This window comes from Silurus meridionalis, chromosome 11 (assembly GCF_014805685.1).
Source record: "Silurus meridionalis isolate SWU-2019-XX chromosome 11, ASM1480568v1, whole genome shotgun sequence".
Taxonomy (NCBI): Eukaryota; Metazoa; Chordata; class Actinopteri; order Siluriformes; family Siluridae; genus Silurus; species Silurus meridionalis.
In genome coordinates, this window is record NC_060894.1 from 21,321,307 (window position 1) to 21,336,625 (window position 15,319).

General features: G+C 39.2%; 1 protein-coding gene across 1 annotated transcript in view; it reads left to right on the top strand.

Annotated features, from left to right (window-relative positions):
• Nucleotides 1-8,134, top strand: part of LOC124393506 (ephrin type-A receptor 5) — a 57,407-nt gene extending 49,273 nt beyond the window's left edge. Inside the window, exons 15-17 of the mRNA XM_046861399.1 lie at nt 2,051-2,235; nt 3,644-3,787; nt 4,833-8,134. Coding sequence (XP_046717355.1) covers nt 2,051-2,235; nt 3,644-3,787; nt 4,833-4,938 — 435 coding nt within the window. The 3' untranslated portion in view covers nt 4,939-8,134. The remainder of the gene's footprint in view (nt 1-2,050; nt 2,236-3,643; nt 3,788-4,832) is intronic.
• Nucleotides 8,135-15,319: the final 7,185 nt, after the last annotated feature.

Sequence of the window (15,319 nt, forward strand, 5' to 3'; positions counted from 1 at the left end):
ATTCAGGGATGCAGGGCATCTTTGAAAATGTTCTCTGAATTGTGCTGGAGTTCTGACTGCAGTGAACTCGGTGAACTTTGCTTGAGATGTTTCGAATCTGTTTGGAATTAGAGATCCATTTTTAATGTTTCTGCAGAAACTTGCACGCAGCTGCATCGATCACTGAGTGGTTGATGGGGGATTGTTTTAAATTGGTCTGATAATTAATTATCGTTGTCTGTTCCACTGCAGTGCAGTTTTCAATGTCATTCTCTTTTACATGATGGTCATGTCATGTCAGAATTGTGTGTTTGTGTGAGTAGTTTTGAAAAGAAGGACACAATGCAGAAGTTTTCAGAGAAGGTCCCAAAAGGAGGTTCAATTTCAAGTCATGATGTTGTCAAGCAGAACTGACCTTTTTTCTCCCCTCCTAGCCTGCCAGTGACAACTTCATTCGCGCCTCAGATACTCCTCTCTTCTCCATCATTAATCTGTTTCACACGCTTGGGAAAGAGAAAGTTATTTGATGTTTTATTTAAGGCCTTCATGAGAGCTGCCTCAGATCTTCCTCGCTCTGCTGTACTCAACTCCCTCTCCCCTTGCTCCCACCCTGTCTCCTCTCCTCTCCCTATATCTCTCACTCTCTCTCTGTCTTTTCTCACACTTGCTCTAGCGCTCTCCTTTTTCTTCTTCAGCTAGACATTGCTGCTGGGGATTGGTTTCTAAGCTGCTCTGTTTTTGGCTTCTCTCTTTTCGCCAGCGTAGTGAGAGAATTTTGTTGGAGGCGAAGAGAGAGATGAGAGTTTGGCATCTCGCCCAGTGCAGCAGTGAGATTTTAGCTGTTGTAGGCTTCTCAAGCTCAAATAAACAAAGAACATGTCAGCAAACCTTTCAATCTAACTTTGTGCACTAGATCTCAATCCTGGTAGATTGAAAAAACATCACTTTTCATCGAACCACTTAACACTTAAGAGATTTAAAAAGCACTTTTCCTTTTTTTTCCCTTCCAAACTAAATACAGATTATATATATATATATATATATAGGACAAAAGTATTAGGACACCTGAACTTTCCTGCCATATGGTTCTTCTCTAAACTGTTACCACTAAGCCGAAGACACAAGATTGTATAGGACATCTTTGGATGAGGTATAATAAAATGTGGAAACCCAAACCTGCCCTTGTGCAAAAGTGAGCTCCATGAAGATCTGCTTTACATGGTTTGGATAGGGAGCTCTTGAGTGGCCTGCTATAGAGCTCTTATCTCATCCCTACTGAACACTTTTGGAATGAATGTGAACACTGACTGCACCCCAGGCCTCCTCACGTTCTCACCTACATCAGTACCTGACTTTACTAACACACTTGTGACTGATGAACATCTTCTCTAGAACGTCTTCCCAGAAGAGTGGAGGGAATTAGAAGAGTAAATTGGGACTAAATGTGGAACGTGATGTTCAAAAAGCACATACCGTACTTATAACCAGGTGTCCGCAAGTTTACATTTACTTTGTCTGAGCAAGACTTGATCCAACACCTGACCATGTGCTTTTTCTCAAGTGCTGATCCATATTTGCTGTTATAATAACCAGCATTTTTCTGGGAAGATGTTCCACTAGATTTTGTGGAGATTTGTGCTCATTCAGCCACAAGGGTGTTATTAAAGTCAGATACTGATGTAGATGAGTTGAGTAGGCCTGATGTTAGGTGTTCATTAATGTTGAGGTCAGAGCTCTATAGCAGGAGGATCTTCTACTCCAACCCATATCTTCAGCTGACTTTGTGCACAGGGTCATTGTTATGCTGGAACAGGTTTGGGTCATGCATACAATTGTGTGCCTCCACACAGTCTTGGAAAGAACCACATATGACTGGAAAAGTCGGTGTCCCAATACTTTTGTGACCTTCTGTAAATTTTATAGGTCTTTCCAAAATGTCATATGTGCATGGATTTGATTGATATAAATTCATATGGGTAAATGAGCAGGTCCAGAAAAAGCTTTCAGGTCTAAAACATTCAGAAAAGAAATAATTATTATAGCGTGTAATGTATTTTTCTGTATGCGTCAGGTGATAAAGGCCGTAGAGGAGAGCTACAGGCTGCCGAGCCCTATGGACTGCCCTGCAGCTCTCTACCAACTCATGATGGACTGCTGGCAGAAGGACAGGAACAGCAGGCCCAAGTTTGATGAGATAGTGAGCCTCCTGGACAAGCTCATCCGCAACCCAAGCAGCTTAGTCAGTCCCACCAACAGGTACCAAAGCAACACCTAAACCAAAAATATGTTCCATTCTCTCATTTTGCTTCTTATTTCAGATTCTTTGTGACTCTTTCATCCCAGTGTTGTATAAACACAAGGTCCAGCTCTGTTTCAAATAAACGCTAATTGTGGTATTTTGACAAACAGCGTCATGTCTGCAAAATGCCGATAATGCAGCGTTAACAGCTTTTGTTACATGGCTGACACAGAAAATCAAGATTTAATGACACTTGAAACAAATAAGCGCCGGTATTTCATGATTTAATGCAGAGTTAAGTGGAAGTGACAGCGTACAAATGACTTCCAATTACGGTGATTACATGGTATCAAATATATTTTCTGCATTACGAATCGCTCTGTACTTTTTTTTTTTATTACACGATGGAATCTGTTTTCTGAAATTGTCTTATGGAATTATGTTACATTTAATAAGATTGATTTTTATTTGAAGGTATTGAGAGTTCTAATTGTAATCTTTCAATTCAGCTCTTTTACAGATATGGTAATAGATGGGGCTTATTTACTTTAAAAAAAGTATATCAAAATAAATAATAGTCTATATCATATATATAATATATATAAAATTATTGATAGTAAGATTCACTGATTCAGATCGGTGCATCGGCATAAACGTTAGCGATGTGATGCATCGATTTAAAAAGTGTGCATTGGATACAAGTTGTTATTTGTACCATGCTTGCATCACTTGTATCGTTTTTAACATATTTGCATCAGTAAAAAAAAAAAATGTTCCCATATAATTAGTAGTAAACTGTTTCTCAGCACCACTGCTGCTACGTGAATATGACCTGAGGCGTGTCCTGAGAGTCACATAGAATATAGATTAACATGGCAGAGGTAGAGCTGCATCTTCCTTTTTTTATTGCGAGTTTGTGAAAGGGCCATGAGTAAGAACTCAGAAGGCAATCAAATGAATTAATGATTTGCTGTCCGTCTGAACCGAAGAAAAAAAAGATCTATATTGAATTGCAGAGCATCAGATTATCTCCATTGAATCGTATTGCACTGAATCGCATTGTGTTGAATCAAATGAGAATAAAATCACACTACATCGTAATAGAGGTAAATCGTATCGCATTGCATCAGTAGCTGCTTCTTATGCATCTTCAATGTATCGTGTAGGTGACTATGCATCGATATAAGAATCGCGAATTCTGTATGTATATATTGAATGTCCTGAAGAGTGCATTTCCCTAATGTTTGTTCCTTTTGGTGCACACAATATTTTTCATTATTTGCATAATTTACATGCGTCCATGCATGCACAAGAAGCCTATACTTAGGCTTGTGTTCATATTTTCTGTACAGTCTTCCTGTAGCATGCTAATGTTAGATTTATGCATCCATTTGTTCAACAGTCCATTTTTTTTCTTTTCCACAGGGTGTCCAATTTATTAGTGGAGCATGGCAGTGCGTTCAGCTCTGTTGGGGAGTGGTTAGATGCCATAAAAATGGGTCGATACACCAAGCTTTTCATGGAAAGTGGATACACATCACTGGACGTAGTCACTCAGATGACCTTAGAGTAAGTTCCCTGCTGTTGTCATTTTTTTTTTCCAGCGGGTTGTTTTACGTGATGCACATTTACATGCAATATAAGGGCATTAAAAATGTAAAACAGGATTTCCATTTAATTTGACCCTTATGTGCAGAATTTTACATCTATAATCAAAAGCAGATATTTTGAAATGACTAGAGATTTTTTTCTTCGTGACAATTCTATCAAGAATGTAAAACATTGTTTTACCAAATGAGGATGGGTTCCCCTTTTGAGTCTGGTTCCTCTCAAGGTTTCTTCCTCATAACATCTAAGGGAGTTTTTCTTTGCTACAGTCGCCACGGCTGCTCATCAGGGATAAATACACATTGTTCATCTTAACTGTTGATTTGTGTAAAGCTGCTTTGAGACAATGTCTGTTGTGAAAAGCGCAATAGAAATAAACTTGACTTGACATGACATTGTGAATGCAGACTAAACTGCAACTTGTTTATAACTATTATTCCCACAGACCAAACAAAATATGACCCTCCAAAACAATAATCCAGTCTGAACCAGATTTAAATGATAATTAATTGAAAGCATTATTAAAACCAGACTCACTTGTTAATGGCTGGTAAAACGATGAAGTCAACAAAATAAAAGACTCGTAGACATTTTATGAAATAACTGTAAAACAGAAATGTACTATTTGTATAAACTTATTCGTTTATTTTGGGCATCTAATTAGTTGTAAAATATTTCTACAGTTTAGTTTTAATAAAATTCACTTTATCCAGACTTTCATTGCCCCGTCTCAAAGCTGTCTCTTCTCCTAAAAATCTCCTCGATATGTTTTCGACCTTCTATTGTGAATAAAATACTAACATTAACTGTGACTATCAATAAATAAATTGTATGGCATATCGTTCTTTAATACGTGCTAAAAAGATTCTTGGCAAATTGCTCAGGCGTGAAGGTTTAAAAACACTTCAGATTTTTTTATTTCAGGCCACATCGTACCTGCAATAACACACCGCGGTTCTGTTTAACACTCACGAGGTGTTTAATTATTCTACTGACTGTTTTACAGAGACGTAAGGAGGGTTGGAGTCACTCTGGCTGGGCACCAGAAAAAGATTCTCAACAGCATCCAGGAGATGCGTGTCCAGATGACGAATGCCACTATTCCTGTCTGAGGCATCTCTTAGAGCTGCTCGATCCTACAGTAGAAGCCTAGCACTTTTTTGTTTGTTTGTTTTTAAACCAGGGACACTTATTTATTGAATATGGAACTATTAATAAACTCTCAAAGGACTCGATATTCCTGAGGAACAAAATGAGGATTGACTCGAAGGCTGGACGGAGAGTTATGGGTATAGTTATGCACAGCCCGTCAGCCTCCTGACGGCCTCGACACGGCCGAGTCACACGTGTTGGCAATGAAACGTTTGGAAAAGTGTGGCACATGTGGTTCCAGGTAGGACCACTGAGGAGTCTGGTGGAAGTCTCTGGGCTGAATGTATAGCACTTTTTTCAAAACCTCATGCAACAATATTATTACCTCCAAAAAGTCACAAAATCTCCAGTCTACCTACGTCGACAGATGTTATTCCACATGTTCACTCGGAGGAAAGGTCATGCAGTAAGGCTTCAACCATATCAGTCGGTGAAGGATGAAGCGGCTGTGTATTACAAAGCAATATTCGATTTCAAGCTTGATACTGATTTCATTTTCTTTTTGAAAGAAATGTGTGCACCCGTGTGTGTGTGTGTGTGTGTGTGTGTGTGTACAGTTTTCATTTGCACAGTATATGTCTTAATCCAGGGGGAAACACACAAAAAAAGTACAAGCTTCGATAAAACAAATATTTGGCTCCAGTTATAACTTTATGATTTATATGTAAATAGTGTACAGTTAGCTGAAGCGAATTCATCCATGTTTGGGGTTCATTAACGTTTTAGCTGGAAACCATTAGTAATAAGATGTTGACATAGAAACGAGAAATGTTCCTAGTACTTTTCAGTAACAGCGAGTTTATTTTACACTTGATGTCCTGGATTCTACAAGTGGTTTTGTGCGATTGATTTCTATTGCGCTTCATTTTGCCCAGACTTTCCTGGCATATTCTTTTACAACTCTTTGTCTGCAGTTGCAAATACAAATATACATTTAAAAGAAATAATAAAATCAGTAGCTCTCAGTATCTTTATGAACAGCCGTTACTGAAAATCTGTATTTTCCCTGTATATCATTACGTCTAAACAGCTCCGCTATGGCCACTCGTGGTTTTCCAATCACTTTAGAGGATCTTCCCACACGAAACTGTAGTCAAACCAAAGCATTACATGAGCATAATCATACATTAATGAGGTCATGTTTACTAATAAGTGCTTTGTGCTAATGAGTGCACTGGTCAGTTGAGGTAGGAGGATCATGCAGGCTCAAAGAGTGAGAAGTTTAGCTTGTATTATAAGATGGGAGTTCAAGTCGACCCGGTACTTTTGAGATTATACGATAAAAGAACAAGTTTCAAAGCGTGAAAACTGCATTGATTTTGCTACGTTTATACACTTGTTTAACTGACACCCAGAAAGATTCGGTATAGAAAGGTTCATCATCCGAGAACAGCCTCTGTCACTTCGTCATCAGGAAACCACCACGATCGAGATCGTCACTGACGGCCATCTTTGAAACTTCGAGAAATCTTCTGTAGATATCCGCTGGTTTAACGGGTTCCTTACGCCACAACAAACTTCACCATTCGCTGTTCCGTGCACGCACTAACAATTGTGTCTACCATCTTGATTAACTCTCCAGGCTCTGGACCGGCCCGTGACATGTGCTCTGACCTATCAGGTATAGGACACACTAGCCTCTCTAGTATTGTGACGCTAGCATCCATTTTTATACCCTGTATAAAAAAAGTCCCGGTTTGACTCGAACGCCATCTCGTATAAAGTGCCGAGACTCAGCAAGCACGTCGCTATTATTTGTTTTAATCTTCCATCTCGTTTCTAAGTGCTTCCATTTATTTAGCCGTCGGAATCAAACATTTCGTATGCTAACTGAATGTTCTGGGTTGAATCCCGTCATCAAAGACAAAAAGTTTCTCTGATTGCTTTTTCTTAGTAACAATTTTTCAAAGCTAAAGGTTTCTTCCTCATACCACCTAAAGGAGTTTTTCATCTTCCACAAATAATTCCCTTTTTCTGTTCTATAATTGGTACGTTCTGTAAAGCTGCTTTGAGACAATGTCCATTGTAAAAAGCGCTCTAGAAATGAACTTAAACTAATGTGACAGAACAAACCACGCAAATCTTCATACGCTATTCTGAATAATGTGTTATTTAGTATTATACATGGAGCGTAACTGGTGAGGTTTGTGATATGATTGCTGGGAGAGATGTGAAGGACGCTGAATATCAGCACATGCTATAAATGATTTATATAAATCCTCTAATGTTAAATATTACGTGAAGCTTTTTTTTATTATTAGCATTTTCTGTTGTCAGCACCTTCGGCAACCTGTTCACCAACGCTTCATTTGCATTGAACATCCACACTTTAACCAGTAGGGAGGTGGTGGATCAGGCATTGGACTCTGGATCAGCAGGTCGCCAGTTCAAATCCCGACACCACCAAGCTGGAGACATGAGCAAGGCCCTTAACCCTTAAGTGCGTCTGCCAAATACCTTAAAAAAACGTCTTATTTTACGTCGTGTGTTTTATTAAAGGTGTTATTCTGAATTACAGCTAGTTTTATTAGAATAAAAGACAAATTAATCAATTCTCTATTTTTAAAGTGACCTTTAAGTTCTTTATATTTGGACTCATTTTGGACTGAGGAATGTACTGTATATGGTTCCAGTTATTTTGAAGCACAGTAAAATCCAGAAACATGCAATTTTTTTAAAGAAGAACTTCACTACATGTTCAACCACCCTGAAAGCTATAGACATTAATGTTACAGATTTGCTTTATTACAAAATAAATATCAACCATTCACACTAACAACAGATATCAGATCGTATCACTGAAATTTGTGAGCGTTTTTTAACTGCAGGAAAGCCAGACAGATCCCACCATCTGATCACTGATCATCTTAAGGCCTGAGGTTCTTTCGGGTCTTCCTTTATTAACACTGGCGTGTAGGACAGACATTCATATGGAACAGAAATGATAAAACATGCATGATGCTGAGGTGAGGTTTGCTCATATGCATTTTCTCGCCATAAATACGTTCTGGCTTGTCACATGCCACAAAATATTTTCAGAACAGTATTGTTCCAAAAAAAAAAAAAAATCTACAAGCACAGGAAAAAAAATGTGTTGCTGTTTTGTGACAATTTGTTTACTCCCTTTTGTTATTGTGTGTTTTGTTTGTGTACATGTCTTTTGTAGTGTAATATATAAAATTTTCTATTTTTTTTTAATAAATCGAAAAGAAAATCTAACTTGCCTAAATCTGTCTTTTATACTCAGAAACCCTAAAAAGCTACGCTTGCGTTTGTTTGACTTTTTTTTTTTGGATCGTTTTCTTCAATTTTTGTTTTGTTTTATTAGGAATCTACGCTGTTTGAGGAAAGAGTCTGTGACTGAGGCTACATCTACACTGATCCGGATACATTTAGAAACGGCCAAAAAAAAAAAAAAAAAACGCTCCACACTAACGTTTTCAATCTTTTTCCAAAAGTTGCTGATCCACACAGAAAAGTCTGAAAATGCTTACGTCCCTGTACTGCGCACCAGCAAACTGTAAGACGCTTCATGAATAAAAATGCGGCATTGTTTTTCCGAACTTTAAACTGCGCCGCAAAAAAGCCGCTTTAAATTTTTTCCATTTTGGAGAGCATTTATAAAAAAAAACTACATTGACATTGTTAAAACAAAACTCTGTCACAGTGTGGATTGAAGGTCAAAATAAAGAGTAAAAATATGCGTTTTCAAACAGGAAACATATTAGTGTGGACATGGCCTGACAAATCCTACCATCCAGGTGCTCTCCTCCATGGTGATGTGCTTCCTGGTCTTTAATACAGTAGCTCTCACTTGTTCTGTAGCTCAGGAAAGATCAGGTCCTGGTGATTGATTTGACTCGTCAGGATCACCTTATTGTCGTTTAAATCTTTTGCCCCGCTTTATTAACAGGTCTTAGGACAGAAGTATGATTTTTTTTTATTCACAAAGCACTCGGTTTGGCTGCTGGTTTTCATCCCCCTCGGGACTGGAGCCACACCTGATTCAACTCACTGTTGTTTGAAGTCATTTAATACGAGACCGATTGATTAAGCGAAGCCTCACGGTGTCATTCATGTGAAGCTGCACTCTTACATAGCAATCTGCTGCTCTTTTGTGCCTGTTCTTATTTTCTCATTTCTCACTTTGCTGAAGTACGCAGGTGTGGGCTGAATATTGGGGTGGCTGACCTGAATATTTCTAGATGAGATACAGTCGGGTGCAAAAGTTTGCATACCCTTAGGACACAAATGAAGAAGACAAAGAAAAGTAATTTGGAGCAACAAGGCATTTATTGTGCTAGGTTTTAACCGTGTTCCTTCATTTTGACAAGTTAGAAATCTAATAGTGAATTAGAGTGTGATAAATATATTTCAATTGTGTGGGGGGAAATCTAATAATATTGGGTTAAAGGTTCTGAAACCTATTTGATATTGTTAAATGCGGATTTTATCCTCTGAAGAAAGATGTTTAATAAACGGGATGTTGTCTGACTAATGGAAACTTACAGTTTCCACAATCTCCGAGTCACATGGCTACCTCACACATGCTTTTTAACACAATATAACCTCTTGCCCATGGAACAGTTGAGATGAGACACACAAACCTAACAGCTTCTGTTCACTGTCTCCCCAATGGCCAATATAGCATTGCGAATAAAACAGCAAATCTTCCACCATGGGACATGTTAATGATCTTCACTGCAGAGTCTTTACGGAATCTCCACAGCAGCACATCTTGCTAGCTACATGTGATTTCCTCACACGTATGCTTTGGTCATATTGTAGGATGCTGTCAAAGACTACAGAGCCTGTAAAAGTGTGTTTTTTGACCAACAAAGGTATGTTCTTTTTGTTTCTATGCATCAAACGAAAAGGTAATGGTATGCTAAGTGTTCCTTTGACCAAACAAATCTATACATTTCCTGATGTTCTGCTTTATTTTCATATTTCGAATACTCGCTTAGCACGAATCACAGCTTTCCACACGCTCGGGATCTAGACAGTTTCTTCAAACATTCCGCTAAAATTCTCTCTCATGCCTCTTGTAAAACTTGCTAAAGGTGTTCTTCACTAGATGGAGATTTCTTCCAGTTCATCTCAGAGCGGTTCAATAGGATTTAGGTGCGGTGACTGGGCAGGTCGTTCCATGATAAATAATGTAACACTCTGGAAGACTGTTCGCTCTCTAGATAACTGGCTCATTGTCTTGTTGTATGGTGAAGTGGCTCCACTTTTCTGCAGTCCAGATGGAACTGCATGGTGTTGAAGTATGGATCGTTAGCCAAGTTCTTCTGTTAGAACCAGAAATGTCAAATCTGTCTGAGCTTTACAGAACGTGCTGCATAGAAACAAAAGGAACATGCATGTGTCTACAGAACCATTAAAGATTAGGTGTTTCCACACTTTCCCCAAGCTCTGTCTGTTGACGGATCTTGATTTGATTGATTTGATTCTGCCGAGCTTGGAATAAAACCTGTAGGCACACCAGCGCACCCTGTTGTGTTAGGAGAGTCCAGCAATAGTTCACATTTTGGGAAAAGTTCTTCTGCATTATGGTTTGACTGTATTGTTTTGTTAAGGAAATGTGCATCTATGCCATTATTCCTCGGAAATTGAAATGCACATCACGACATGAGCTTTTCATCAATACATGGCATGGCCTGACTGCGTAAGCCTTCTCCAAAGTTATTATGTTTTTGATCATTCAGCGTTTGTGTGTGAACAAAAACAGTGAAAATAAACAATTTCCTGTAGAGTTTTGATCATTTTAAAAAAGACAGATGCAATTTACTCAAAAACCTGAGAAATGATTGACGTGCCAAAAATTGTCTATTTTGCAATAACGCCTAAAATATAAAATACAACAGGATCCCGAAAGTACCAGGAAGTACTGAAATGGAAGTCTGAGGATTTGGACACTTCCATTTCTTCTGCATTCTCACCTTAATTGAACTTTGAACCCCTCTCACCACATGCACACAGACACTCGCTCTCATCCCGAATACATCTACTATATATGTTAATGTCAGACCCTCATATATTTCACAGCAGTACGGTTGTTTGTTATGGTACAAAAATTCATTTTAACCCTTAAACCCTCGTGGGAAATCGCACCTCTAAACATCGCTCTAGGTGTTAATTATCAATCCATGTTTTTTTCGAACCTCTGGGGCGAGATATATCGAAACAGCCCGGAATTCCATATCAGCAATAAAAAAAAAAAGCTTCGTCTGTACCATTTATCAGGAACTGCTTTCGCTTGTGCTGCACTCAGGTCTTTTGGAGGCATGTTGCTGGAGGCTGTGGAAACGCGGCTGGAGGTGCGAGTCCCACAACAGCGCCCTTCACTCCTAATGCAATTTCCTTGTCTGAAGGTGCCACTGGACTCCCAGTCCCACGAGTCATTTACAAATCATTTCGATTTTAATCATTATAAATGACCTTCATCAGAGGCAGCCAGGGTGGGGGATTTCTACGCCATAGTTTTGGAATATAAAGGACTCCTGAAATATATTACATATGTCTTGGCTCATTCTCAAGTTCTTTTCTTAGAACCAGTTTCTAAGAATTTTTTAATTAGTTCACAGTTTTGTCTTTTTTTAGTTTTTCTTCTGAAGTCTGGTTAAGCTTGAAGTTCATATAATTGGTTTGAGGTACAGTTGGATATTAATTATTTCGAAGCCAGCATGAGTAACAGGAAGTTACTCCGATCTCATGTTTTTGCTTTATTATTTCTAATATTCTACTTTTTATATTTTCTTTGTTCTTGTATTCAATGTAGAAATCAAACAATTCCATTTCTTCGGGACATAATTTTAAACTTGTTGGTATGATGTAAGGCTCCATCGTATCATGGCCACCATAATCACTCATATGGGGAAATATACACTGATCAGGTAAACATTATGACATTATAACATTGAGTGATGAAGTGAAGAACACTGATGATCTCTTCATCATGGCACCTGTTAGTGGGTGGATTTATTTATTAGGCAGCAAGTGAACATTTTGTCCTCAAAGTTGATGTTAGAAGCAGAAAAATGGGCAAATACAAGGATTTGAGTGGCAAATTGTGACGTCTAGACGACTGGGTCGGAGTGTCTCCAAAACTGCAGCTCTTGTGGGATGTTAATGGTCTGCAGTGGTGAATATCCCTCAAAAGTGCTCCAAGAAAGGAACAGTGGTGAACCAGCAACAGGGTCGTGGGGGGACGAGGCTTATTGATGCATGTGGGGAGTGAAGGCTGGTCCATGTGGTCCGATCCAACAGACGAGCTCCTGTAGCTCAAACTGCTGAAGAAGTTCATGCTGTTGATGATCGACGGGTCATGACTGTTTTGGCAGGAAAACGGGGGGACCAATACAATATTAGGCAGGTGTTCATAATGTTATGCTTGATTGGGGTATATGGGGAAGTGGAAGCTCAAGAGCTCAAAAGGCTCTGGGTTGCTGATTGGAAGGTCGGGGGTTTAAGCAGCCACACTTGGGGCCCTTGAGCAAGGCCCTTAAACTTGTTCCAAGGGTGCTATATCTTGTCAGACCCCAGCTTCCTAACATTACTGTAATATGCAAAGAAAGAATTTCACTGTGTAATGTGCATGTAAAAATCTTTCTTTCTTTCTTTCTTTCTTTCTTTCTTTCTTTCTTTCTTTCTTTCTTTCTTTCTTTCAGCTGCAATATCGTTCCATTTCGACTTTCCATTCGCTTTCACTCTAAGACTTCTCCCTAGTAACATATCTACTGTAACCCAAAAGTAATTTGATGTCAACAGTGTTCCCACGTCCCAGAACGTCCCCTGCATGATATATCTTCATCTCTTCCAACCAATTATCGCTGGGCCCCTTTGTCTGCTGCATGCTAATGTGTTTGAATAGATAGCAGCTCTCCAGAGCCACATGGCCGGCGCAATTATCTGCTCCTTTGCTGCGGGGCGCCTGCTTTATTTTTCCATCCTTCACCAGCTTACATCACCGTATTGATCTCAACTGCTGTATGCGATCCCAATAAAGCTGCCCCCGTGTCTCCGATGCGCCCCTGCTGCCACGTCCTCAGAGTGCTTTACCAAGCACAACATGCCTTTGGGCTGTTTGTCGCTGGAGGAGGACTTTCCCAAGGTCTTGTGTGTTTTCAAAGCTGTTCCAGTCTCCTCCGCAGACCCCAAGTTCACTAAATCGCTATTGTCAGCACAGGAGCTGACAGGGTTATTAGGCACGTTTTCCTGGAGGTCGTCCAAGGTGAGATGGAATAGTAGTTAACCTGCAACCTCCCCAAGCGAAGGCATATTAATAATGGCCAGCGTGTGTAAATCCAACCATTAGTTCTTGATAATGAGTACTGTCAGGGTAGCTTTCTGGGGTAAGCTAGCACTCCTTCCTGAAATGGACTTGTTCGTCTGATATATGGTAGCATTTCGAACTGAGTGTGTGTGTGTGTGTGTGTGTGTGTGTGTGTGTGTGTGTTTTACCAGATGACTTAATATAGCTTTAAAATATGACCTGTTGTTCCATCTCTGGAAACCGAGTCCCTGTTCAAGGTCTAATCTTTACAGCTTTGAAAATTGTCCAGTGACAGACACATCTTGCTCTCGAGCGATTGCAGTCCTGCCACAATTATTATTATTATTCATTCAAATTTGGACCAATTGACACGTGCCTGCAAAGCAAGTTATTTTGTAATAAATTAAACACCAAAATTTTTTTATCATCCAGGCTTAAAACATCCATCCTTTTTCTCCATTTGTTTTAAAGCTGGCAGATATTGTGCTAATCTGTTAAATTGAGTGTACCTCAAAGCTGTCAGCTTTCACACTACCAGCTGAGCTTTCCTGTAATAAATCTCTCCGCATATACATCATCTACAAAGCACAACTTGTACAAAGTGAAAGAAATAAAAGCATACAAAACATTCCGCATGTATTTCTAGTTATCTGAAATTTCTTTTGCAAAAAAAACAGAAAATCCAGTTAAACTGTAATCAAATTGAGGTCAGTCACAAAAGAAACAATGCTAATTAAAAATACTTTTGTGTAATGACCTCAACTGAATGCATGTGTGTATATATACACTATATGAACAAACATTTGTGGACACATGCTATTGTTTTTGTGCTTTTTTAACATCCAATTCACTGTTATAATAACCCTCACTCTTCTGGGAAGATTGTGTGGAGATTACCGTTGATTCAGCCACAAGTGTGTTGGTAAAGTCAGGAACTGATGTATATGATTTATATGCAATTTCTGCAAATAAGAGGCCCGGACCAGTTTCAACATGACAATGCTCTTGTGCAGAAGTCAAACTCCTTAAAGACATAATTGGTCAAGGTTTCCCTACTGAACACCTTTGGGATGCACTGGAACATTGACTGAGCCCCAGGCTTCCTCTCCTGACATCATTGCTTCACCTCACTAAAGCTCTTGTGGCTGAATGCTCATGAATTCCCATATCCTCGTTCCAAAATATAATAGAAAGCCCTTGAAGGAGAAACAGGGGAGCAGCTCTATATTCGTGTCCATGGATTAGGAATAGGAATGAGCTGCATGCAGGTGATTTAATAAAAATGAATACAAGCAACTCGATTCTGAAAATAAGGAATTTCCTGGTATAGTGTGCAGTTAGTGTTTCCTCTACAGCACTCTAGTTATGAAATGTTTAAAATGCAGTGTACAGTGCCTGAAAAGTTTTTGCATGTTGACACGAGTGACTGGTGCTAATGGATGACCACAGACAGACAGACAGACAGACAGACAGATAGGAACCCATGCTGTCAGGCTTTGGATTTCCTAGGCCGATTGCTGATCTAGCTGACTACTATGGTGTCATATGCATACTTGATAAAGATGTTGGAGTTGTGCAGAGAAACACAGGAAGTAAAGAAGTGGGCTCAGCACACATGTCTGTGGGACACCGGTGTTCAGGATGAGGGTTGAGGACATGCAAGGTGACAAAGTCCAGAATCCAGTTTCATTTGGAGGTATACAGATACCCAGATCAATGTGATTGGATTCTATGTTGTTATTTTTGCCAAATTTGAAGAGAAATAAACCACAACCCTCTTCTTAAATATGTAAGTAATTCATTTCATACGGTAAAGTGTTACACTAGCGTGAATACAAGCATCATTTTCTGAAATTGAAATAAAGCACTCATTTCTAATCCTTTGCCTTCCACAGAATTCAAATGAATTCTTATGACTTTTTAGGGGCTACTGTATGGCATTGGTGCCCTATCATTCATTCCTTTGTTTCATGAATACTTTTAATTTACCTTGTTTATCTATTTGTGACCCGTGCCTGTGTTTAACCCCAAAATGTTGAACGTTCTCATGTTGTCTCGCTCCC